Source organism: Solea senegalensis, linkage group LG8, assembly GCF_019176455.1.
Source record: "Solea senegalensis isolate Sse05_10M linkage group LG8, IFAPA_SoseM_1, whole genome shotgun sequence".
NCBI lineage: Eukaryota > Metazoa > Chordata > Actinopteri > Pleuronectiformes > Soleidae > Solea > Solea senegalensis.
In genome coordinates, this window is record NC_058028.1 from 13,359,251 (window position 1) to 13,385,791 (window position 26,541).

The 26,541-nt window shown below is 40.9% G+C and overlaps 2 protein-coding genes across 2 annotated transcripts; both read right to left on the reverse strand.

Moving 5' to 3' along the window:
• Positions 1 to 693: 693 nt before the first annotated feature.
• trarg1a (trafficking regulator of GLUT4 (SLC2A4) 1a) lies at positions 694 to 15,785 on the reverse strand. The gene is made up of 3 exons (XM_044033058.1): positions 14,858 to 15,785; positions 3,820 to 3,943; positions 694 to 2,862 (listed from the first exon to the last, which is right to left on the reverse strand). Exons 1-3 carry the CDS (start codon positions 15,272 to 15,274, stop codon positions 2,852 to 2,854), a joined length of 552 nt encoding a protein of 183 aa, XP_043888993.1. The 5' UTR covers positions 15,275 to 15,785; the 3' UTR covers positions 694 to 2,851.
• A 1,869-nt stretch (positions 15,786 to 17,654) lies between these two features.
• Positions 17,655 to 23,822, reverse strand: aipl1 (aryl hydrocarbon receptor interacting protein-like 1). Its single transcript, XM_044031350.1, has 6 exons — positions 23,630 to 23,822; positions 21,519 to 21,698; positions 18,788 to 18,976; positions 18,537 to 18,713; positions 18,276 to 18,417; positions 17,655 to 18,028 (listed from the first exon to the last, which is right to left on the reverse strand). Exons 1-6 carry the CDS (start codon positions 23,732 to 23,734, stop codon positions 17,829 to 17,831), a joined length of 993 nt encoding a protein of 330 aa, XP_043887285.1. The 5' UTR covers positions 23,735 to 23,822; the 3' UTR covers positions 17,655 to 17,828.
• Positions 23,823 to 26,541: the final 2,719 nt, after the last annotated feature.

Here is a 26,541-nt window from a genome sequence, read left to right on the forward strand (position 1 = left end):
CAGTAGAGTTAAACCAAGGTCTCAAGGAAGCTGAATTGTACTTGTTATTAATACTACATTTTACAAATGAGGTATTATTCTGTAAAATTGTAGCTCTGATAGTGTCCGCCGCAGAATGAAACGTATACATGGCAAGTAAGGGAAATTTAAGTTGCTGTTCGTGAAATACTAGAAGTTCCAAACGTGTTAAATATCATGTTTGTTCAACATAATATGTGTGTTTAACATTTCGAGTACAGTTTCTCTTTATAGTAAAACGTTATCAATCAGGAGCCAGAGCCCCACAGAGGGAGCTTTGCTCGTGAATGAGTAAATAAATGGCTCCCCTCAGCAAACCCATTCATCAGGTGATAAAAGAAGAAGGAGGAGGGGAATGCTAATTGAAAAACACGAAGTTACCTATAGTTAGCCAAAACACAAAATTGCTTATGGCAGTTTTAAGTTACAAATCTACAATTCATGTTCCCATCCAAACACATTTGTCCATGACATAATACTTGCATTATTGCCATTCCTCTCAAACTTAGTTGTATTTTATATTTAGTGCTAAATGACAAATACAAAGCTGAGATGTTGCCATGGTAAAGCATTAACACTCATTTCTAGAGCATTTCCTTTAAAGTGGCTTGGATTGCTCGTGTATTTCTGTGTCAGTGCAACAACTCTTAGAGTAATGTCCCGAGACAACACTTGGACCATGCATGGTAACATTTATTCCACACATGCAAAAATGTACACTACAGAGTTAAAAAGTGGCACATACAATGTACTGCAAAGGAAACAGGGCAATATAAAGAAATGAAGTTTTTGAACCTTTGCTGACAGAACAGTGTTTATAGGGTTATAGACAGTTGACTCCTGGCTACAAGGTTCACACATGTTGAATGTTAAAGAACAACTCTACCACACAAAAATGACAGGTTGCCCTTTGGTAGCAGTGTGATGTACAATTTTTTTGTCTTGAGTTTGTCAGTAAACATGAGGAATCTTTGGATTGTGCTGCTTTTCAGATGTTTGGATAAATAATGTAATTATTATGTACAGCTGTGAGATGGAATGGAATTGATAGGAGCCCATTTTGCATAAAAAGCGTGTACCTTATAGTGTTAACACTTGACATAATATTGCGGTTGATCGGCCTTGCAATGATGATATGCAGTTTGAAACACGTTAGACCCACTTCAGGTGCATAGTGTGACAAATCTGATTTCTGAAAAGTGCTAAGTAGTTGACGTTTTCTCTTGTATTACGTGTATGAGGCCTTTAACAAGGAACAACTGTCATTGAGACTTGGTTCAACAGTTTCCTGGTTAACTCGGAGAGAGAGGAAAAAAGCCCTAATGCCCTAAGGAACATGGTGGCTTCAAATGATGCTACGTGATCTGTTAGTGATGTTACCTGTGCTTGTAGCATAAGCCCGGAACATGTCGATATAACAGTCATGTGCATCCACAAGAGACTAGACACGGCCTCTCTCTGACAAAATGAAGAATACAGGCAATTCTGTCGTGCTTGGATTTTAAAGAGGGATTCTTTAAATGCTTTTTGCTACTCAGTCAAACTCACAGGCTTGCTCATATACAAAAAAATAAATGTGTGAGGCAGTGTGGCCCACAGCATGCGTACATATTGCATATATATTTTCCCATATAAATACATTTCATACCAATACAAGGAGTGAGAACAAAGCATCACTGATATGTAACAGTAAATGTATAACAATGTAAGAATGTTTCAGGAAATGGGGATCGGTGGTGCAGATGGGTGGTTGGGGGCAGAAGATGGACTAGAGACACAAATTCGAACGACAGCAGCCACTTGAAAGATGAGCGTATGAAAGAAAAGGGATTTCAAACATCTAGGATGGTTTGGCATGTGTTTCTGTTCCTACCAGAACAAGCCAAGGTCACAGTCCTCAAACAGTGGCTGCACTCATAATATACACAAATCACTCTTCCGTGTGCAAACCTGCCTGTGATAATAAAAGAGACAACAACAGTCGAAATGATGGCATAGGGATTGGTTATCTACATTCAGGCATGCAGTTGGTCTTGTTTTTTTTTATAGTTCCAAAAATATAATAAATAAAAATAATAAAAGTGTTCCCTGTGGCCCCTTTAAACAAACCCTTGGATTTCCAGTTTCCAAGTGCTGACAAAGCAGCCGTAGTGACAGTCTTAGCAAACCCAGCACCACATGGCATACAAACATTTTTTATAAAATGTACATATGTATATATATATATATATATTTGTATGTTCATATATCTATATGTCAAATATATTTAGAGCTGTATATGCTTTGAATGCAAGAGATTTCACGAAGGAGTATGTGAGGATTATATGCAACCGCTCAGTCTGACTTCCAAACTGACGTTTTTCAAAGGAGCCCCTTCTCAAACGTTCAGGAAAAGTCTCATCATCGACTCTCCTCAAACATGTGATTATCAGCTTCATTTCATGAAGTCCATTATTCCAAAAAGGAATTGTGTAGGATTTCTCATATCCACATATTAACAGGCATTTCCTTCTTCCTTCATCCTTCTCCTTCCCCTCCCTCTTTTTTTTTTTTTAACCTCAACAATTTTACATCAGGTTCTTGGTTATTTTTGTCAAGCAAATTTTACTGGATTCTAATGCATGCATGCATCTCTGAAAGATAAGTTTTTTTCTTTTATTTGTTGCAATACCTACTCTCAGGAATTGTCTGAGGTTTTTTTTTTTTTTGCTTTCTTAGGATGGTCATGATGTATTTATGATGTATCTATTAAGTAAGGAAATGTTTCTTCTTGTTGCAGCCATGGTATGGCTTTGTGGTTTTACAGGTTTTCTCCCCCCTCAGGTCCTCCATGTCAGTGGGTTACTGTAAAACAGAGATCAGAGGCAGAAAGTCAGCTCAGACATCACATTAACCATCACTCTCATATTTTGACTGGTGAAGCTTGTGTGCTGCACAGTCAGCCCATTACATGTGTTGCAGTACTACAGTAGATCAATGCACACACACACACACTAACACACATACATGGCTTGGAAATTTGCTGAGTTTGGGCATAGAGATACACACATCTCATGCTTGTGCCGTAGTGTCATATATCATCCCGTAACAGTAATGGAGTAATATTAGTTCTAGACAGGTACAGGTCGTGCTAAGTACAGGCCTGAATAAGACACATGATATCCTCAGATCCCATCACAGAAACCACATTCGGAGGTAGTTTGAGGACACATTTTGTCCGCGTTCCTGAGCAACACACAAACAGGCTGACAGTGGACATGATTGTGTGTATTCACATTTGTTAAATTTAACTGTCACAAGTTCACAAATCAGATCATTTATGGTCACAGGAGATTCACCCAGGACCCGATATATTCCCAGGTGTGAGTGGGGTCTTTGTGTTTTCAGTCATACTCAAAGCGGTTTGCAGTTGTCTGTCTCGCTTTACGAGTACAATATTGCTTTTGCCTCTGTCCGTCTTGACATAATCATTTTATGTGTGTAGCGCTGCACAACTCAAGATCTAAACACCACTGTACTATGAAACACAATGTTTGAATGTAATGTACAGTACAATCAGTTTATATTCAAAAGTTAAGCACTACAGTTTTGAGTCTTGTGTATGTTGTGGTGACGCACATATAGCGCACATCTGCAAGTGACATTCCTCCTATGTTTGCGAACTGAAGAAGAGTAAGCATAAGAAGAGGTTACACCAATTCTTTTGTCAGACATTTTCAAACAGTATCAGTTTGTTGGGTTGAGATTTGGCAGGTCACTCCGAAACAATACTGCATCTTAAAATGTCTTCAATTTTTGTACCTGAAACTGAGAAGACGATGGTGATCACCACACCCAGGACGATGGAGACGATACTGAGCAGACGAGCGAGCCGACCCAGTCTCCTGGCCCCATCTATGTCCCCTGACTGCAGACTGTTTCTGGACTGGAGGAGCACAGAAGGTCATTAGTTGATATTGTTATGCTGTATGAAACATGTTGCATCGAAAACAATCAAGTGCTAGCAAGAAACAAGCTAGAGTAAGTGTCATATGGAGTCCACTCTTGACCCCATATGACAATTTACGCTATATCTGCCTCAACACTGTTCTGTTTTTAGGCTGCATCTGCTGACATGTATGATAAATACACCTCACAAGTCAGCTTCAATTTACCAATACGAATTACTAGTATCACAAAACATCTTCACATTCTCGTTACAGACAGTGAAAATATGAGAAGCACTCCATCTTGTCACATGTGAAAGGACACAAATGTGCAGTAATGTTGACTTGTCTTCGCAACGCTATAAAGTCCAATGAGGTAAAAAGCCAACAACAATTTATTCCCAGCTGAGTGTGGTGGAATTGTCTCTTTCAGATTGGCAGATTGTGATTGATGGAGGGGTGTGACTTGTACATCATCCTAATGTTGTGTATACTGTATATTGTTTTTATGCAGGCTGCAGATGCAGAGACAGGATGATGCATGTGGGGGTGAGTAATTGTTTTTTCACATGTAAGAGTCCCTGAAATGACGAATGGCACACAGCTGATATCACTGTCGTCCACTCAGCTTTGTTTTTGCTTTGAAATGTGTGAAACACTCGTTAATGAAACTCCACAATCAAGATTAGACACATGAGATGAAATACAAATTCCCTCTCACCATACACACACACGTCAGTTTTTTCTATATATCACTAATTAGCAGTTACTCATTTTGTAAATATTACCAAATGGATGCGAGTGAGAATGAAAGCTGCAAACCTTTTTTTTAAATTAACCCGTCAAATCAAATTCAACACATGCTAATCAGTGCAGCAATACAGAAACAGATCTCTAAGGTTTAAGAGAATTTAGCACATACCCATGTATATACAAATGATGTGTTCATGTGCTGCTTTATTACGCTGTCCACACATGAGCACGTCGAGTGTTTGAAAACAGTTCCGGACACTGGAGCTTTGGAGATGAGCGTTGCATTGATCTCTGGCAACTTTCCGCTGACTCACCCTAGACGTGTGAGTCCATGCGACTGCATGCAGCATGAAAACACTGCAGGCGGTGGCTGTGTGAATGAGTGTTGTGGTGTCATTTTTATGACACAACGCTTCTCACCACACACTCACACCAGTCAAGAAAGAAAACAAAGTTACACAGTGTGGCGCCTGCCTGCAATATTGAAATCTAGAGCAGTAGCATGTGGATAAATGCAGCTTCTGTGCATCACTGATGGCAGCCTTAGTTGGGTCACATTCCTGACAAACTCGTACTCGTTGGGGGGAAAAGTGTCTGAAACTGTAACTGTGTTGAGCCGATAGCTGCAGCAAAGAGATACGGTGAAGAAATCCCACTTAACAAATCTTTTGCTCTAAATTTAAAAATGCCGTGCAGCAAAACGATGGTCTTGCATTTGTTATGGCACCATCTTTCACTTTTTAAGCCTGATAAATGTTTCAGGAGCTGTCTGTGGTGCTGAATTCAGAGTCTGCACAGCACAACAGAAACATGAGCTCTCTCTTTCTTCCAATCTATTTTAGAAGTGTAATAGCATAAGGGCCTTTCTGCATGGAGTTTGCATGTTCGCCCCGTGTGTGTGGGTTTTCTCCGGGTTCTCGGGTTTCCTCCCACAGTTCAAAAACATGCAGATTTCAGGATTAGGCTAATTGGACACTCTAAATCAACTGTAGATTTGAATGTGAGAGTGAGTAGCTGTTTGTCTCAATGTGGCCCTGTGATGGACTGGTGTCCTGTCCAGGATGTACCCCGCCTTTCAATCTATGAGCTTGGAGCTTGGATTGGCACCGGTTGCCCCCCCGAGACCCTCATGTGGAGGATAAAGCAGTAGGAGATGAGTAACATAAGGAAAACTGTTGCTATTAATGACAACAGCTGCCATCAGGTAAACTGCAGTCAGCATTTATGATGCCCACATGCTCGGACACAGGCCAAACATCATGTTTTCACATTCACATATGCACAGTAAAAAGGTAATTAATACTTCCCGATGACACAATACCAATTTTTGGGGCCGATATCTAAACTATGAAGCTGTTAACAACGCTTTTGGGCCGGAGCTGTCTCAGGGACACAATTCTCCAGCTGTGTCACAAATATTCTTATCCCATAAAGAAGAAATAAACAGCTCCACAACATGACTCAGCTAAAATGCTGTTGATGATTTCTGTGCATAGTGAAGCATGCGATATATGGGATTATTACAGTCTACATTTTTCTTTACATTATACATTTTAGGCTCATGCCTTATTTAAACTTTTCCCCATAAATATAGTGTCGTATAAATAAATACCTTCATTCCAGGGACGGATTTTTATTAACTAAGGGATGTGTTGGATTAGAATGCCACTGCTCATTGTCTTCACATACTGGAGAGTGTGTACCACAGGGCGCTGAGAATGATTTACTCACCACTGTGTATTCTAAAGTAACTGTGTCGATGAGAAAATCGAGCAGAAGGTGAATCACGTATGGGAGTCAGGGATCTTGGTGCTGCTTTTGCAACCAAAACAAGTTTTTTCCATGTAATTATACACTTATACAAACATACTCATATATCCTCCAACATGTTACACACCGGACCTTTAACTCATAATACATTGTTTGTCTTAAGCATTGTTTTGCTTCAGTTAGTCAGTCAGTACTCTGAGGGCACAGTCGGGGGTTGCCTCGGTGTCAGATAAGATTACACTGCAGAGGGAGAGAGAGAGGGAGAGACAAAGAGAGACTAGCCTCCCTCTATCCTCCATCGCTCTTACTAGTTACTTCATCCTTGTTCCCATGAGCACCTCTGTCTCCATGTTGTCTCTGGTGTAATGGGTGGAGGTGGGTGGGGACAGTGCAGTGACATGGGGAACTACTTTCAAGAGCAATAATCACACTGATATATAATTGCTAATAGTTGCTTGTGTATCTTTGTATGTATGCATGAGGGTTTTCTTATAGGTTTTAACCAATCATTTTAATACCTGTACAGCTGCATGTGAGGAGAGAACGACCACACTGGTTGGACCTGACAGACCTGACTTGACAGTAACTCAGATGACAACTTTGTACAGCTGTGGTGAGCAGAAAAAAACACGCCCATGCTCAAGGAGTGTGAACTACGACAGCAAACATCTACTGTGTGTTTGTGTCCCCTGCTGTCTGGTGGACATAGAAATCTGAGGCTGCAGAAGACACCAACTCACCATCACTGGACTGTTCATTTCTAATCCACCTTGACTCACATGGACATAGGTCAGCAGCACTGGACAAGTCAAGACTGAAAAAATATTTAATTTTGCATCAAGAACATGAAGCCTTTAGTACTGACCAATCACTATTTGGATTTGTAAGTATTGTCACAATTTACCATCCTCTAATGGCTAATTTGTTGAATAAAACCTAATTAAATTATAAAAATCAATGGCAAAAAGTAAATCAATGCACATATCACGCTTAGTACCTGAAAGCAAAACTGGATATTTATCTCCCACACATAGGGATCAGGTTCAGCCTCTTACTTTCAGGACTGCAATAGTAAATGGTCTGTATTTATAAAGCATTTTTCAAGACCACTTAAAGCTTTCCACTTTCTGTCACACAGATGTCAGGAACACATCAGCTCCAATGAATGATGGCCCGCTGTACCATACAATATGAAGTTGTGGTACAAAAACAGTTGGATTTGAGCCTTTATCAATCACAGGGAAACATCAGCACCCTAAATCAGTGCATACCCTCTTTCAGAAAACACCCATGCATCCATCCATCCATCCATTTTCTACTGCTTTATCCTCCAGGAGGGTCGTAGGGGATGCTGTGCCAATCTCAGCTGACATAGGAAGCCGCAGAAAACCCACGCACGCACAGGGAGAACATGCAAAAAGGCCCTTATTCAAACCGGGGCTCAAACCCGGGTCTTCTCTCTGCAAAGACAAGAATGCTAACCACTACACCAACCGTGTGGCCCCTTCCCACTTACTCTGCTTAGAGAAAATAAGTAGACACACACAGCATTACGTGTGTGTAGGTGGGTGAGGGGGCTTCTCCTGACTGATGACTCTATTGATCCACAGTGAGAGTAAGCTCACTCATATTTGTTTTATGAATGGGAAATTCTCTCCTCGAAGGGTCTTGTCCAGTGTTCATTGTCCTAACTCTCGCTCTCTCTACCTTCCAACAGAAGGAGGTGGAGGGTAGTAAGTCAGTAAGTGCTCCCTCTCCCTCTTGTCATGAATAATGGAGAGCCAGAAGCAGCAGCAGCAGCAGCAGTGTGGTACAGAGGGACAGTGCAACCAGGAGCAAGGAGTGTCTACTTACTGTATGTATTTTGATCAAATATTTCCTGGATTTCCTGGTTTTGTTCATCCCCCTTATTTTTTTTTGTATTTTCTTAATTTTGATCATTCTTTGCTAAAACACTCAGAGGGGTTACTTTTGGCGGTCCATCTCTTATCGTCTGTTTGTCGAAACTCTTTGGTCTGTTCGGGTGTAGCAGGCATCTCAGCCTTTAGGGTGCGCTAGTAAGGCTTTAAGACTACAGCTTGTTACATTTCATTCTCCATTAAAATTGCAAACCACTCACTGTGCTCAGATGATCGAATCTGTCAGACACATGATGGCACTACTCCCATTCTTGGAGCAATAAAATGCATTTCATAAATTTTTATTAGATTTACAGTATATCTTGGTTAGTTTTTGAACTTGCAGTTAAAATGAACTAAGTGTGAGAAAAACAACAAAAACACAAGGTCACAATGACGAGTGCCTTATTCCATTTAGCACATCAACCACTTGTGTAGATGACGAACCTTTACTGTGGAGTTCATAGCACACCCCGGGAGAAGGAAGCATCAAAACACTATCTACAATGTGCAGCACACCATACGACTTTGACTTGATGTAAAACAACTGGTTGGGACGTCAGCCATACAAATCTGAACTAACATTTATTTAAAGCCTCTAGATTCACAATTTGTCTGGTGCCATGTTGACGTTTTGCAACCAGCTGTTTGGTGGCATCACCGTGTTGTATTTCTGTGCTGGTATTCTGGTAAACAGCCTGATATACTGGTGAGTGGGTGCTGGGGGTGTAGGCAGAAGGATTATGTTGACTGAATGTACGGTGAATGTAATTATCACAGCTCAGGTTAAGTTGATTACACAACGACGGTTCATTTATGACATATGGTGATCATTTCAGTAGCTGTTGATTAAAAAACAAAACGTTGATGAATTGCACTGCTGTCCCTATAGCTAATTGACAAGAAAAGCCACTAACAAGCAAATGGCATGAGGGATTTATGTGCACTTATAAAGTTATCATTTCTACATTAAATTATGACTTTATCTCTGGCACTTTATCTCAGAGTGTAATGGAAAAACAGCAATGTAATCACGTTGTATCACTGAATAATATCTGTCTTTTGGTGACCTCAACTGTAGCTGTAAAAAATGTACTTTGGATATTAAAGTTCAAAGTAGCTGTCACGTATCTTCATTCTAATAGTAGTCCCATACAGTAGGTGCTCTATGGCGCTTTTCCCACTCGTCGATTTTGAGTCGAAATTTCAGGGCTTCAGTTGACCAAGAATTTCTTTGGTTGGATTACACCCCTAGAAAGGCGCAACTCGTGTCATTATTTCTATGAAAGTGTTTGCTTTCCATATTCTCAGTTTCATCCATCCCTGAGTTAGTGTTCGTGTCATTACTTGCACTAACTTACTAAGCAGTCTCAGGTTTTCTGGCTGTAGCACTGTGACAGGTATTATATTATTATTAACAGCAGTATGAAGGAAACTTAAGCCTGCTGCAGTATTAGATAGCTAATTAGAATATTTCACCTGTAGTATACACACACACACACGTATATTCACACACATACATACAATCCTCTATCCAGTGAGGCATAGTGAGTCCATATTTCACAGGCAAATCTGCCGAGTGTGCAATAAAGCTCATGCAGTTTGGACCTTCCCATTACTGGGATAGGCTGGAGAAGGCAGTAAAAACCTATTACCCCTGCCTCTCCAGTCACCTCAATTGACTGCACATCCCCAGCGTTTGCCAGCCGCAAGCCTTCCCACCATGCTGCATCTGTCAGAGATCTGTGGCAGCAGCCAGCTGGAAGTTGCGTTAGAGGTGGTCCCGCTGCTGGAAGTGGTGGTGATGGTGGTGGTGGAGGATGATGGATGGATGTTACTTCTGGCTGTCACAGTGCATCACATGCTAGTGCAGATAGATGCTGACTCTCTCACAAGGCTCCGTGAGGCCTCAACAGATTTGGCTATATGTTGAGCCAATTTTGGTCTTTCAGGGGATGAAACTGAAAACAGTTTCTTTGCCTGCTGTTTCCTGTCTGAACATGGAAAATGGTCTGTATTTGTATAGCACTTTGCTAGTCTTGATGACCACTCATCAAAACTAGATGAGTGGTGTTTGCACTGCAGTTTTCACTTGCACTTTCATACGCCCTTATCTATCACTCATCTTTCATACTCAGTCATGCGCTGCCATCACAGCCGTCAGGAGCAACGCGGGGTTAAGTGTCTTGCCCAAGGACACATCGGCATGTAGACTAGCGGAGCCGGGAATCTAACCCACAACCTTTTAGTTGAAAGATGACTCGCTCTACCACTGAGCTACCGTCACCTCTATCGTCAACGTGCGTTACCACTGTTGTTGTCCCTTTCTGTATTTGCTGACTTTAGCAACGCATCATAAGAAGTTCATATAGATCTGTCGCGTTAAAGCAGCAACATGAAGGTGTAATGGTAATCATAGTAGCATTTCTTTGAAGTCCTGTGTGTGTGTGTGTGCACTTTTTCGGAGTAATATTTGGCCCTTGATGCAGCTAGTTAATAACTTTGCCTGCTGTTTGATGTTGAGCAGCATCTTTTTGTTCCACATGGAATAGTTACCTCAGGGTAGAGATTAAAGGCTAAACAATGATGACTTAGAATATGCTAAAAGGCTTTGCAGCACCGTATGGAATCTGTATAAAGGGATGATGAAAACATTTCCATATATTCGTATATGAAAAGCAGCTTTCAGGTTCCTTATAAGGAGACAACAGGCAACGTTCCTATTGTCTGTTCACTGTTATAAAGAAGCAGCAGGAGCAAGATGTTAATATGGAAGAACATAAAGAATGAATGTCATTTTCTATAATAACGCAATTCCTTTGTGTTGAAAATCAAGGAATTTTCCCACAAGAAATTGCTTCCCAAATTTAAGCCAAAACGTTGTTTATTTTTGCTTTCGGTTTACACACAATCTTTGTATTACGTTTACAGGAGTTTCAAACTAATGTCTAATTTATGACACAAAAGGTTATAGACACCAAAAGAAGAAGAACACCTTTTGGATTAAACCTTGTTATATTCCAATTGAAGGCAGCTTTATACACATCCCTTTTTCTGGAGTTGGTGGTGTTTCCTTTGAACACAGCATCATAATACCATCTCAACAGCAGTTGAAGGGTTTGGCTCTTTTTATTATTCAACTTTCCAGAAGCATCCATTTCACATAGGAATGGAGAATATTAGCACTTAGCAGCACCGGAGCTGTATCCTGTGGTATCAACCACATTACTTTTGATTCATTTGTTCACAGCAGGTGTAAACCTCTGTTTTCCTGGTCTGACTCACTTGCACTTATCCGACATCATGTGGTATCTGATTCAATTCTTTTCCAGTGATAGGAACTACTTTATGGCCATTTTCTCTCTCTCTCACACACTCATCTGCCCTTGTAGGGAAAGATGTTTTGATCTTCTTTGGAAGGCGCATATCCCATTTCTATACCCTCAGGAAAGAGAGAGGACGTTGATCGCCGCCACAGAGCTTCCTAACTGCTGCAATCTGCCCTCTGCAGAGAAACTAAATTGACTTCTCTCGCCTTCTATTGAGTTAGTGGCCAGCTCTAGTTTCTCCCTCCTTTACTCTTCTTTCTTCTGCCCTCTGTCAAAACCTCTCTCTCTGCTTCTCTCTCTGCTGCTCTCTTTAAGATTGGCACGTGGTCCGGGTGCCATTAGCCAAGTGGCTGACTTGTGAATGTCAGTGGGTTCATGATGACGGCTCGGTGAAGTACAGGCTGTCTCATGGACACTTCCTGATATTCCCTTTGGTGTGTAGTGCCCACAAGGAGTGATATTACAGAACTAATGGCTTTTACTGCATTGCCTCTTTGCCTTGTTTCTCAGTGGGTCTGAGTGTTGGCGGCCGTACAGTGTCAGAAGTAAAGTGTGTAGAAAAACAGAAATGGCTCGGTCCATATCGCAACTAAGCAGGCGTCAGCCACCAGGAGTTACAGTCATATCCTGATACAACAGAGGAGCCGCTAATGGTGTTAAAGGAACTCCTGCTAGAATACTGCAGGGGATACGACACCTAATGCAAACATCTGTCAAAAAGCCTGATTTAGCCGCATGAGCTGATTGCGTTCTCTGCTTCTGTTGCCCGGATATTGTTGCACAGGCAAAAAACACACACAAAAGGATCTGTTTTGTTTTAGTGGTTACAGAAATTTATGACTCTGTGTTTGTGCCAAATGGAAAAAAGCCATTTTTCACCTCACTGTGAAGCCTCTATTGTGTTTCGGGGCAAAAAAAAAAAGGGAAGATGCATTATAAAGTCCAAATAACATCCTATAGTTTACAACCTTTCTGACATCTTTGTTTGCATGGCTGTTTTTTATTTTATTTTTAATGCTCCCCAATTTTAGATTATCTTCATTAACTACATATTTCACATATTACTGCCTCTGTAAGCATATTTGTGTCATGATTATTATCACCTCCACGCTAATATTGAAATATACACAGTAAAAATATCGCACCTGCGCTTTTAAAATGGCATCACATTTTTAATCTGATGTCTGTGTATTCTGCTCTGTATTCTAACCAAACTGTAACCGGTGCTCTGTTTTGGCCAGGACTCCCTTATGAAATAGATTTCTGCCAAAATAACCCATCCATATCGTCCCACTTTTTTTGGAACCCCTCTCGCACAAGCACAGAAACACCTAGTTTATTGGCATCTGTGGTGAGGAGATGAGATTATACCAAATAGAAAGTGCGGGACTTTTACTGCACTGAAGAAAACGGTGCCTTGTCATGTAAATATCCCTGATTCCATTTTCATTTGCATTTGTAGACCTTTTCTCATCACATCTTGGATGAATATAAAAGGATGGAGGACTTTCAAGGTCAGAAGGGAAGGAGGGGTCATATTCTGAGATAGTTAAGTCCATAACTAATAACTAACATAGCTTCTGTCTTTTTAAGGCGCTTCTTACATGTCAACTTGGAATCATTTTGAAGACGAATGTAGGAAGTAAACATAACAGACCAAACTGCCAGTTTTCATTATTATGTTTCCAGCTTTCCTGCGTCATGACAAGTGGATTTTTATAAAAACATTTAACATCATCAGTGAAATAAAAAGGCGCCGCATTATCAAAGCTGCAGAGTAACTGCAGTTTTTTTTGTTATCCCAAAAGGAGACAGAGTGACACGTTCCCCTGATCATCAGGCCACCATTTTTGCTGCAGACCTCTCACTGCAGAGGGTGACACCAGGACAGTGGCACTTTTCAGACCCGGAGAGCATAATGATGGCTGAGGCTGACATTGACCACTTCTCATGATCTTTAGCTGGGCTGGATACAGTGTTGGCAACAAACTTTTCTCATTTGTATTTTTTTTTTCCATCAGAAAGTATTCGGCAGTAGCAGAATTTGCAGTTTTTGTGGCAGCCTGTTGTGGCTGCAGTTCTTTGAGCACATATGCACTTTCACTCACAAGGCTAAACGCCTGTTTTCCCCATTATGATTAAAATTCTAATTCTAATGTCGGCAGCTTAGAGGCAGCAGCAGAGGACCAGTTCAGGACAACTCCTGCCAGATGTCCAGTGTACCTATTAAAGTGGCTGGTGGGTTTATTTCTTCACATATTAATTGATTGATATATATTGAGTATGCCCCCTTTAGTCTCAGGACCTCTGTATTTGATATATTACAGAGTAGAACTTTACATTACAGTACAGTAATCAACAATGGTAATGGGACGGTAATAATTTTGTAATAATAAATCTACAGTTAATAGTTAGACATTCTAATATTTAACTAGCAATTTTGATTCACAAACATCATGATGTGAAGGTATTACTCTGATTGTACCCTACAGACATTCTACTACAAGCTATTCCTTAGATATTACCTTTAAAATAATTAATACATTATTGTGATAGCAACTATTTTCCTCTTACAATGTTATTGTTATTACCAAGCTGGGAATTCCATTAGCGATAACACGGTATTATCATAATATTACCATGATATTATATAATATACATAGTGTTAACACTGTGATAAAACTTAAGTGATTCCTGCAGAAAAGCAGACTCAGCTGTTTTTTCATAGTTTGCTGACTTATTAATCAAGTTGATCACATTTCTGAAGCCTGGCATGTTGATGGGAACAGTCAAGCTTGACAATTAAAGCCTACAAGTCAACATTTGCAAGTCGCCTGCTAATCTGAGATTTAGATGCACAGGGCAGAAATGTGCACAGATATGACATTTATTCATTGACAGTTTATTCACTAACATGTTAAGCACACACGACACACATGCTTGGATGGATTAGATAGTGCTGTTCTGCAGAAATTACAACTAAAGTTTAAATGAGGTCATTGGTAAACACTTTCAATTAAAAACCGCTGCATTGGACCACATACAAAATAGGAAAAATATGAAAACATTCATAAATAATTCCTTTTTGAAGGCAAAAGGGCAGGTGATTAAGCACCACCTGTCTATCTGTGCATGGGTGAAGTTTAGTAAAGTGATCACTCACCATGACGGAGTAGACCAGTGCAACAATGCTGACAGGCCACACGGGGCAGAAGCAGGAGAAGATGACCAGGAACAGGTAATCCCTGGGTTTGGGGCTCTCCTGCACGGTGGCGTTCCCGGTGGAGGAGCGGCTCAGACTGGCCTTGGATGGGGAGAGTGGAGCGGCGGCGGACAGCTGCCCGACGGAGCCCGACCTCATACTGACGCTGTGGCCGTTCTGGTCAGCCTCCAGGCCCTTATCGCTGCCCACACTGACCGGGAAGGAGGTGGACATCTTCATGCCGTTGCCCCCGGGCTCGGTGGTCACCGTGAGCAGCTTCTCTGTCTCCTGGAAGTCCGCAGCAGGCGGTGCGCCTCCTCCTCCTCCACCTTCACCCAAGTTGGACTTGAGGAAGTCGGTGTCCGTGTTGATGGCCATATGTTCAACTGTGAGTTACAATTCTACTACTACAAAAAGGAAAAAGGAAAGAAAGAAGAATTCTTTTTTTTTAAACTACCTCAAAATGTTTGACTAGTGATGATGCGCTGGTATTCCATAATAAAAGACGTCAGCTGAAGTTTCTGAAGAGTGTGATCAGAAGAAATTATGTAAATGAAATCAGAGAGGAGGTGCTCCTCTGAACACCATTCTTCTTCTTCTTCTCCTCCTTCTTCAATCACTTTCCTTCACAGTTGCAATTTCCAAAGAGGATGCGATGAGAAAACCTCCTCCTCCTTCTCCTCCTTCTCTCTGCAGCATCCGGACCAACGTCCCGCAGTGATGATCATCCAGTCCCACCACTGTCTCCTCTCACTCAGTCTGTCGCTTCACCGACTGCTGCTTCTCTTCTTCCCACTGATGGAGCAGATGAAGATGAAGATGCAGCGTCTCTCACAGCAGACACACTCCACACTAAGAGTCTCTCTCTCTTTCAATTTTCAATTACAAATAGTCTCTCTCTCTCTCTCTCTCTCTCTCTCTCTCTCTTTCTCTCTTTCCTCCCCCCCCCCTCTTCCTCCACGCTGCTGCAGCAGAAACACTGGACTCAACTTGGGACCAGTCAAGTAGCCAGATGTGAACAAAAGACTTCCGCTGACGTAACACAAAATAAAAGCATAGAACATACACTAATTAATTTTATGATGTATGTACTTGTTAAATTTCTATGTTTTGCTTGGACTTGTATGTGTTTTATTTTTAAATTTTGTTTTAACAAAAGTGATTACTGTAATAACCAATTTTTTTTTTTTATTTGAAGTATTTGATTGTTTTAGATACAGCTCTCTGGGATGAGATTATGTGTTTAAAAAAATTATTACCCCAAATTTTCGGTCCTAAACAACATTAATGCAATTTAAACACGCAAGTACAAAACACAACCAGAGAAACTGTTGAAATCCAGCGCCCCCTTGAGTATAATATAGGGTCACACACCTCCCTGTGTGACTATATTATACAATAGTATAATAATAATAATTTGTAGGGGGAGAGCTATGTTACGTCTATGATATTTGCATCTTATTTTCTTAGATTCTCACCTTTCCTACTTCCACCTCCTTCAAATAACTTGACATATCCCATCTTGGAACCCCCTCCTCCTTCTCCTCCTTCTCCTCCTTCTCCTCCTTCTCTTCCTCCTCCTCCCACCACCGCCAATCCCTTTCTCCCCCTCTCCTCAACATCAGCACCAGAAGTTAATGGAGGAGAGCCAGTAGCAGATTGTGCTGCTATGCAGAATTTACTGGAGCTCAGTCAGTGATTATGGTCTGGAACAAGGTCCAGTCAGACTTCACATACGAGCCATTCTCTTCGTCTATTATTCTATAAATGATCCCAAGGAGAACATGATCTCCACCTGCATCAGAAAATGCAGTTGTTATGTGCTGAACTGGAGCTTGTTCAATGTTAAATGCCGATTTTCTTTTTTCACTTGAATCCACTCCCATTGATTTCCCCCTGTTGTTAGTCTAGTGCATTAGCGTCTGCCTCATTTCCCAGAGTGATGGCTGCACTGTGACCTTTGGTGGTGATGGGTAACAAACAGTACAGTCAGTGATTCTTTGAATGAAACGGAGCTGTTGTAAAACCATTGATCCAATATTTTATCCATGTATTATTTGTTTTTCCTCTTCGTGTGGTTTTCAGAATCCTTGGCACATAGTATAGTACTATAGTCTGTCCTCCTTTGTTTCTTATAACATCATCTCTCTCTCTCTTTTTTTTGTCTCACCACTTTGGGATGAAGGCTCTGCGGTAAACACTTGCACAAAGCAAAAGACTGCAGGGAGACAAACAGCACATATGAGCCAGATCGTTTACATTTATAGGCCCCCAGACTCCTCATGAAGTTGTGATGCTGCTCAGGATCATTTCTCCTGCAGGGTTCACACTGAAACTGAGGAATAGCTGTGGTTACAGCGCCGCCATGTGGAAAGGCATGACCCTCACAAGACCAAGAGACGTGACTTGGTTTTAATTTGTTTTCACATTAAACACCACTTCGGGCGGATGTCTGTTTCCCGTGGAATGATTTGACTATAATTTGTCTGATTGGAAAGTAATGAAAGGGGCTGTGACCTTGTGACTTACTCAAACAAAAGCACGACCCTGGCTCTCTCTAAATAATGTTACTGGTAAAACCTGTGTTCTACGATTTCATGTCCAAAAACATCTGCAGTGAAAAAGGTCTATTATGTCAGCATTATTCAAGACATGCTTGAGCATTAGACACACGCTTGATCATATAATCCAAAAGCCAGTGATTACAGAATTTAACAGAAATAAGAACAACTGAGCTGGGAGTGCTTTTGCACAGGACTGAATATGTAAGAACTTTATTCAATTACTATTTCATATTACATGAAACATTTGTAAAAAGTACAATTACAGGCCTTTCATAATCACTTTATTGGATGAATCTTTCACTGACCCCCTCATAGTGCCACAGAGCCCCATCTGCCTCTGCCCTCTTCACTGAATTATCTCAGACTGGTCAAAACATGCCCTTGTACTTGTCCTTGTCCTCACGGTTCTTCTCTTCCATGCGCATGTTAAGTACAGCCAGCTCCTTCTTGACAGCCTTCTTCATGCCTGGGTCCAGGTCCAACACCCTGGTGAAGTCCTGCCGCGCCTCTGCCTCGTTCCAAACCTCCACGTGGGCCTTCCCTCGCAGGAAGAAGGCCTTCACTGCGCCTGCAGGTCATAAATACACAATACTTTACACGTTGAGTCCTGGCAACAACATTTTACACTTCTAATACATTTAATCATTATGCTTCTACAATATCAGGTTGTGCATGCTAGTGTTGAATTAGAGGCACCAAACGTTTTTAGGAGGTCAGACACGTATAGACATACTGTGAATTTACAGCTGCATAAAAACGAAGTGTGGAAAATAAAGAAAAACAAGCATCATAGGAGAATCACACCAGCAACAAACCTGGGTGCTGATTGATGATGTCACTGGTGTGCTCGATGACCTCGTAGTATTCCTCCATGCGTAACAAACACTGGCAGTAGTTGAGGGTTAATGTGTTGGCCATTTTCTCCAGCTTCATCCAGGGAACCTCCCACGCTTTCTCCTGTAGGGGAAACATAATAGTATAGATTCTGTGCATGGAATCATGTTTTTATAGAAGCATTGTGGTATTCTTATTCTTTTATTTTTTATTTATAATTATTTTTTTTTAAATGTAATCACCTTAGTCTGAACATTTTTGATGCAGATGATGGCCTCCTTGTACTTTTGTGTGGCCTCTTGGTAACGTCCCTGTTTGTAGAACTTGTTCCCTTGGCCATGCAGCACAGGAACCGCCTTCAGCCTCTCCGAATCACTCAGAGCCCACGACTCCCGGTTGTACTCACTGGGCTGCTGCACCTACACCATACAAAGACGTTTACTTACAACATGTCACACTAATGACTCCCCTTAAACCTGCATGCTGTCCCTACCATGAGCAGCTCCAGGACAAAAAAGAGCGGTTTGGGTTCCTTCATCAACTCATCCAGGTCGTCGTAGCCAAGGCTGTGGTAGGCAAACATGTTAGCCATACCACACGTGTGGATGTGCCAGTCGACGGGGTCTTTGCCCTCTGCAATGCGTCGCATACTCTTGGCCACAAGTGGATAAACGCCAGTGTGCTAGAGAAGAAGAAGGCAGTGAACAAATGACAACATTGCAATCCAAATGAGTAATTAACTCTGTTATTAATGAATAATCTTTTGTTTAGGGGCTACTCTGCGGTGCGGTGGCTGAAGTATCCCGGTTCGAATAACTCTCTGTTCTGCCCCATGGATGCAAGGGTTCTCAGATTTCCTCCCACAGTCCAAAAACATGCAGAGGTTAGTTGGACACTCCAAATTGACCACAGGTGTGAATGTAAGAGTGAATGGCTGTTCCTCTTTGTATGATGACCCTGCGATGGATTTTCCAGGGTGTACCACTATTTTCTACTCACGTTAACCCTTAGATGCGTAAGTGGGGTCAAAAATTACCCCATGGGTTGTTATGCTTGAAAATCATTGCAATTAAAGGTTTTTATATTTTCATTTTCCTGGTATTCCTCATAAAACATGTTTGTGACAGAGGCCATTTGCATTTTTACAGTATCACATTTTGCATCACTACTCTTTGAATCTTATATCAACTCTGGCTGTCAGTATAAAGGGTTACCCTAAGTATAAATCACTCTTTTGTTGACCAAAATATAAATTTATTGCAAAAATGCATTGATTCTATTGGGGTCATTTTTGAAAATGTAGGTATTGGTAAAGTAAGAAAAATAGTTTAAAATTAACTCAGAGTAAAAGTTACTTGGGTTGGGGTTCTTTTGGGACACACATCTCACATTAATTGTTTTTTAATTCAAGGCAAACCTTTTTTTTTAAGTGCAGACAAAACAAAATATGTAAACACATAATTTATCAGTCAAAATGGGTCAAAGGTCACTCAGGAACCTTGATTAGCGCCAATTCACCTGTCCTCAAAATTTCTGGTTTTAAATTTTTTTAAATTCATGCCAACATTTTTACTCAGAAACTTAAACCTACTCAATTACAGTAAAGCGAGTAAAAGTGGATAGTAATGAATTACATTTACTCGCTCTGTCCCCCCTGTGATGCTCACCACGTGCAGGACAAAGAGGTAGACGATGATTGATGATGATTGTCTTTTATATTTTCTGTTGTCATATTTTTTCTAATAATAAATCACAGCGTACACCCTGGACAGGCCAATCCATCACAGGTTTTTCTAATTTGTAGAAGAAGTCACTCATAAAATGTATGTTGTTGCATTGGTTGCCAAGTATAGCAGAGGCTTCAAAGCACTGAATGATTGCATTTATTATTAATTGTGAATCTCCCTGGTGGAAACGTAAGAATAATTACGTATATGCACAGTGACACAAAGGCCATACTCTACCTACACACACATAACAAATGAAATCCATTTTAACTTTGAACTGATTAAAGATTAACTGCTATGAAATTAAAATTCAATGAATTCAATTTGCTCCACATTATAGTCTCAGTTCAGTGTAGCAGGTTTGCCCTCTGCTGGACACGAGTGGTGGTGTAAAACAAATCCCATTGGCATGTGTGTGGAGCAGCCATGCTGTTCCAAGGAGTGCATAAATGTTCTAAGCCCAATCAAATATAATCAAAGTGGAGAGGAGTCAGGAGTGCTGACTCAGCAGGAATCAGAGCTGATTAAGTGGAAAGTGAAGCAGCTGCAGATTAATGACCCCATGTCTCCATCCATCCATCCATCTGTCTCTCTCTCTTTCTCACACACACACACACACACACACACATATCACAAATGATATACACACATGCATAACATAAGATGTTATAAGATGTGCATAAGATGTGTGCACATCCTAACGCATGTGCACACATCTGTTATATAGAGGAGTATGGTATGGCTTTTAGAACAGGAAGTGGCTCCACACAAACAACATGGATGAATACAAACATGGATACGGCAGTTTAGAAAAAAAACAAACAATCATGTGTTATCTGTTTGCTTTGTGTACCACACAGTCCTTTATGAAGTACCTAAAAGAGATACTTGAGTACAAGCACATCTTTATCTTTCTATTATAATATTACTTAAGTAAAAGTCTTAAAGTATCAAAAGTAACTTTCTGATATAAAATGTACGTAAGTATTAGAAGTAAAAGTATTGAAAAAGTGAGGAGTTAGGATTGAGCCATGGTGGCGCAGTGGTAGGGTGAGTTGTCTTTCAACTGGAAGGTTGTGTGTTCATTTCCTGGAAAGTGTAGTGTAAAGCAGGTCTTCAAGCTCTAAATAAATACAGACCATTACCAACTCTTCTTCTTCTGATTTTATTTGGTAGTAACAAGTAAAAAAGATAGTTTGAGGAAATGTAGTGGAGTACAAGTAAATGTTTCTTGAAATAAAAATAACAAAGTAAAGTACAGATACATGAATTTTGTACTTAAGTACAGTAACAAAGTATTTGTTACATTATAACACTGGTACCAAGAGTGGTACTATTTATCTGTTAGAATCAGTCTCCACTGGTTATTCTATTTATTGACCATGGCAGCACATGGAAAACTTGTCTTATTGTGTTGAAAGATTGTTAAAAGAGATGATCCACGGAGCTACTGCTTTGATTTATTTATTTTATTTTATTTTATTTTATATTACTCACAATGGTGTCACACCAAAACTCGGCCACCTCGCCGATCCTCATGGAGGACAACAGGGTCTCCCAAATGTCCAGTTTAAACATGTTGCCGATCACAATCTCCATGGGCGTCCCCACCACTTTGCTGTCATCTATCACTGTACGTTCATCGTCACACAGCTGGGTGCGGAAATGGAAAGTCACCTGTAGGAAAAAGACCCATCAAAAAAAAAGAACCCTATTGAATATATGAAGGTTTTTTTAATTGTTAAAACTATACAATGTGGAGGAAAGGTACTAATGCAGCCTATTATGTGACATAACACAGAAAGATAATCTGAAATACCATGAATTTGAATGGTAAGAGGAAGATTTGTCACATATCGCAACTCACTGACTGGAACAGATACCGTATTTTGTTGAAAGCAAAACATCACACTAAAGAAGAGCTAAGAAGAGCATCATAAGCTGCGTAAAGCGCATTCAACAGGGAAGAGAAACGGTCACGACAAGGCTGCATTTTTGTATTATGTCAGAGCAAAATGAATTAAAAACACATTTTTTTTTATATCTTCCATTTTTCAGTTTGTCAGTGCCCTCATATATTGTACAGAGATGGGAAGCGGTATCAGTCTGACACTGGTCTAAATTACTGGATTGGATGTCGGACAGATACAAATGTAAAACGTGATACAATTTGAAAATCTTATACATCGCATGCTTCACCATAAGCACAGACTGTAATGATGTAAAAGCATTTTAGCTGAGTCATGTTTGGGCTGAAATGTCTCAGCACAAATGTGTTGTTCATGACTGTATTGGAGTTTGTGATATTTCGTTCACAAGATCATTTGTTGTTTTCTGTTCCATACGTCAGTACTGAATTGAGCTAATGGGGCGTTTGTAAAATTCTGCACCTTTTGCATGGAATATGTTGCAGGAAGACTGGAAACTAACTGAGTTCATTTCATTGAACGCTTTCAAATCCAAACCGACTCCACAACATGCACTCGTTTTTCATAATGTGCTTGTGAATTTAATCTGGATTCTTTTTGTTTGTTTTTCTGCTTGTGTTTTAACGTTGTCAATGGGATTTTCCTAGTTAATTAATTAATTTAAAATAAAAGTATCCGTATCGGACACAAAAAAGTGTTATCGTCCCATCAGAATATTGTACAAGTAAAAGTCATGGTTTTATGAAAACGGGAGGATGTTGTGCCTTCGGTGACTCATGGGGTCATAGGTTGTAAACACACTTTGGGAAACACCAGCGGCTGTTTGGAGAAAAATGATACCCTCAATAAATAAATAAATAAATAAACCCTCATAGGAAATAAGATATGCAGTATGTGATGTGTGAACATGGTAATGTTACACAGTCATTTATATAGCTGTCTGTATATTTGACTCATGCTGTCACACCAGACACAGCTGATTCAAAGTGTGTTGTTTCTGTTTCAGTTCTCATTAAAGCGGCCGTGGCTGATATATGTCCTCTATCATCCTCTGCTGGCCGCCTGTGTGAACAGTAAAAAAAAAAAAAAGAAGCATAAACACGCCTCCCCTCAATCATCCCGTTGACCCGCGTAAAATTGGCCCGAGAAAATTAAAAACCCATGAATCACAGGTAATGAAGCCGTCACCCACCCTGAACAATGGTCATGTCAAACCTTTGCAAATTTATCACGGTTCCTTTCCTCTGCTCAATAAAAGCCTTCCTTATTTCCTCTTTACCATAGTGCTTATCAAGCAGCATCCTTGGGGAAATTTGTCACACAGCTGGTGTCGTCCTTTCTTGGAAAAGTCTGCCGTGTTTATAACCAATAAAACAGAATAGTGTTTTGTAAAATAGAGGCCGCGTTTGTATTAAGCACTTCTCCACACGGCAAAGTATGATAATTAAGTGCATATGTTTGAGTAATTTGATTGAGAATAATGAAACGCATTACGTGAGTTATATTTACACTCCTCCTGTTTCATAGATGCGCAGTAATTATCTGGAATATGATGTGATTATATGTGATTAGATAATAGCAACGGAATCTGCAGCTGTTTAAAAAGCCTCTGAGTAAAGACGTATTCGATGTTGTGGACTCGTGTAAACGTGTAGCTAAAGCACTAAAGGCTGACTTTACCTTTGCTCCAGTGATGAGTTTTGGAATTTCTCCTGTTCCTCCATGAAGTATTGTTTTCTTAATTCCCTCTGATCCCAGCAGCAGTGTCTCCTGCATGTCTGACATATCTTTGTTTGTTGGAATGGCTCACCTGTTATTACCTCGCATATAACCCTGCAGGTATCATGCAACATGAGGGGGTATGGGTAAAGTGTTGGAGGTGTTGTTCCTCGAGGATTAACTCAGGCAGGGATAATGAGATTATGGAATCTTCTCCTCCCCTCCTCATGTTTCATAATCTGCGTATCTGTTTCTTCTCGCGTTCGTTTGCTCATCATCAGCACTTTCTCTTAATACTCTGAAATGTCCCGAAAGGAGGAGAGACATCGCGGGGAAAGATAAAGCGAGGCCAGATTTTGGATGGATTCTCTATCAACTATATATGACGAGAGGAGTGTGTATATCAGTTGAACTTGGGTGCACGTGTAGCTACTTGTAGGGTCATTTTCTGGCATACACACTGACCAGTAGTTCTCCTGGACACAAAAACCTGGTCTTAATGAGGATCTAATTTTTGAGTTTAGGGGCCACACAAGGTGAAACAAGGTTCTTTTTGCATAGAGTTTGCATGTTCTCCCCGTGTGTGTGTGGGTTTTCTCCGGGTTCTCTGGTTTCCTCCCACAGTCCAAAAACATGCAATATGGGGATTAGGTATTGGACGCTCTAAAATGCCCGTAGTGAGACGATGGTTGTTTGTCTCTGTATGTGGCCCTGTGATGGACTGGGGAAATGTCCAGTGTGTACCTGTCGCCCTATGTCGGCTGAGATTGGCAGAGCACCCCCCTCGAGCCTCATGTGGAAGATAAAGTGGGAGAGGACGGATGGATGATTAAGTTTAGGTCTAATGTAGATGTAGATGTATTCTGGTTAGATTAAGGTTTGAGTTAGGCAGTGACTGGTTATGGTTAAGGTTCGGGATAATGTCCAAATTAATGAAAGTCAATCCAGTGTCCTGAGAAGAATAGCTAAACCTGTGTGTGTGTGTGTGTGTGAGAGAGAGAGGAGAAACACAGAAAGGTCATTCTAGAGGAAATTTCCTGGATTTATGTGGATGTGGTGATCTGAACAATGCAAGGAATACTCAAAATTGTGGAGCAGACAATTGCTGTATGGACTCTTTGACCCTGTCTGTTAAACATCTGTCTCCCATCTGGCCCCTCTCTCTCTCTCTCTCTCTCTGTGTGTGTGTGTGTGTGTGTGAGACTAATCCAAAGCTCCTGCAGTGTGTGCTCACAAAGTCTGCAAGCAGTTTGAGAGGGCAATTATTCTCCAGCATTACCCAGTGTTAATGCCTTATTCCATTATAATTGCACACATAGAAAACCCCATAACTGCACCTTGGCAATGCTCACGACTGTGTAACTTTACGGCCTGTGTTTCCCTCTGTGGAGCAACATGAAGGAGGAGGTGTTTCACCATGAATTATTAGACCAGGCTTTTGTCTGACCCATATGCAAATAAAGCTTTTCTTTATCTGTGGGAAGTGCTGAAACATACTATCATGTTTACTTTTTCCCTCTCGCTCTCTCTCTTTTATTTATCCACCTACTGTATGTGATGAAGTGTTTGGTATGAACATGGCAGCTCTCCAAGGTAAAGGCAAAGAACAGATCTCACACCCTCTTGTGGTGGTGATAGGTAGAGCAGCAGGATTTGGTCAATTTCCTGAAAAGGCTGAGCACCACAAATAAATTGTATATTTTGTGACAAATGTTCTTTGTCCATCATTTTAAAATGTATCATTAATAGTTATAGACACTTATAAGTGTGACTCCTCTTTCTAATTTACGTGGTTCTGGAAACACTGAAAATGCAACAGGGGGCAAATGGTGGGGATGCGTCGCGCAATGACTGGGTAGTGCTGCTGCGGTCATGTCCCAGTTTTAAAACGAAACATGAATGAACCTGAGGGAGGTGTGTTGTTGTTTAAAATGTGTGTTAAAAGTGTGTGTTCTCACCCCTGAGCCAGCGAGAGAAAGGGGAAGCAGTAATCTGTTGACCAACCTGTTGAAATGGTAACACCAATCCAGTGTTGTGTTGTAGCTCAGCCTTTGAGTCAGACTGACGTGAATAGCTTACGTCACACTGCCCTCACCTCTCTCTGTGTGTGTGTGTGTGTGTGTGTGTGTGTCTCTCTCTGGGTGTGTTTGTGTATACATGCACATCTGAAATGTCTGCATACACAGTGAGGCGTGGGAAATTGAATGTGCCAGTTTGCTGAAGCATAAACATCTTTAAGGACGGGCTCGGCTACAAGCACAGTCCTGCCTGTGAGAAGCACAAGCCGGTCTCCATCACATCGAAGCCCACTGGAAACTCTTCACTCGTGCATTAGTTCCACTTTAAACAAAACCTACAGTCTATTTCTGGGAAGTACAGTCATGTGTTAACTGGGGAGGGGCCGTTCATGCATATACGTGACACACACGGGAAGGCTCCTTGCCTGACACACAAAGCCCAAGGGTTATGAATGTGTGAACCTTTTGTGCTTCTGCTGTGGGAACGAGGAACTGAGAGAGCGAGGGTGAGACAGAACAGAGACAGAGGGGGAGAGAGAGAGAGAGAGAGAAAGAGAGATTTCTTTCCTGTCTCATTGCCGAAGCGCTGACCGAGCACACACACACACACACACACACACACACCATATAGATGCTTTCCAGCACTCCCACCTCTGATAACATGTCCTGCTTGAAAATGATTTTATTCTTCTTTTCTAGAATCATTTTGAACCTTTTTGGATCAATTCCACGACTCTTGCTTTGCACATTCTCACGAGAGGAACATGGGGAAAATGAAATGCTTGGAAACAGACGAGATGTTACAGTAAGAACATTGAACACTGTATTATGTAAAAACTGAAGTGAAGCTTACGT

Bases quoted from the DNA above. Each gene is read 5' to 3' on its own strand.
- trarg1a (XM_044033058.1), bottom strand. From the start codon at position 15,274: ATGGCCATCAACACGGACACCGACTTCCTCAAGTCCAACTTGGGTGAA. The intron at 3,944-14,857 runs GTGAGTGATCAC...GTGCTCCTCCAG, and splicing joins CACTGGTCTACTCCGTCATG to TCCAGAAACAGTCTGCAGTC.
- aipl1 (XM_044031350.1), bottom strand. From the start codon at position 23,734: ATGTCAGACATGCAGGAGACACTGCTGCTGGGATCAGAGGGAATTAAG. The intron at 21,699-23,629 runs GTAAAGTCAGCC...TTTTTCCTACAG, and splicing joins AACTCATCACTGGAGCAAAG to GTGACTTTCCATTTCCGCAC. The intron at 18,418-18,536 runs GTGATTACATTT...TTTCCCCTACAG, and splicing joins TCAAAAATGTTCAGACTAAG to GAGAAAGCGTGGGAGGTTCC.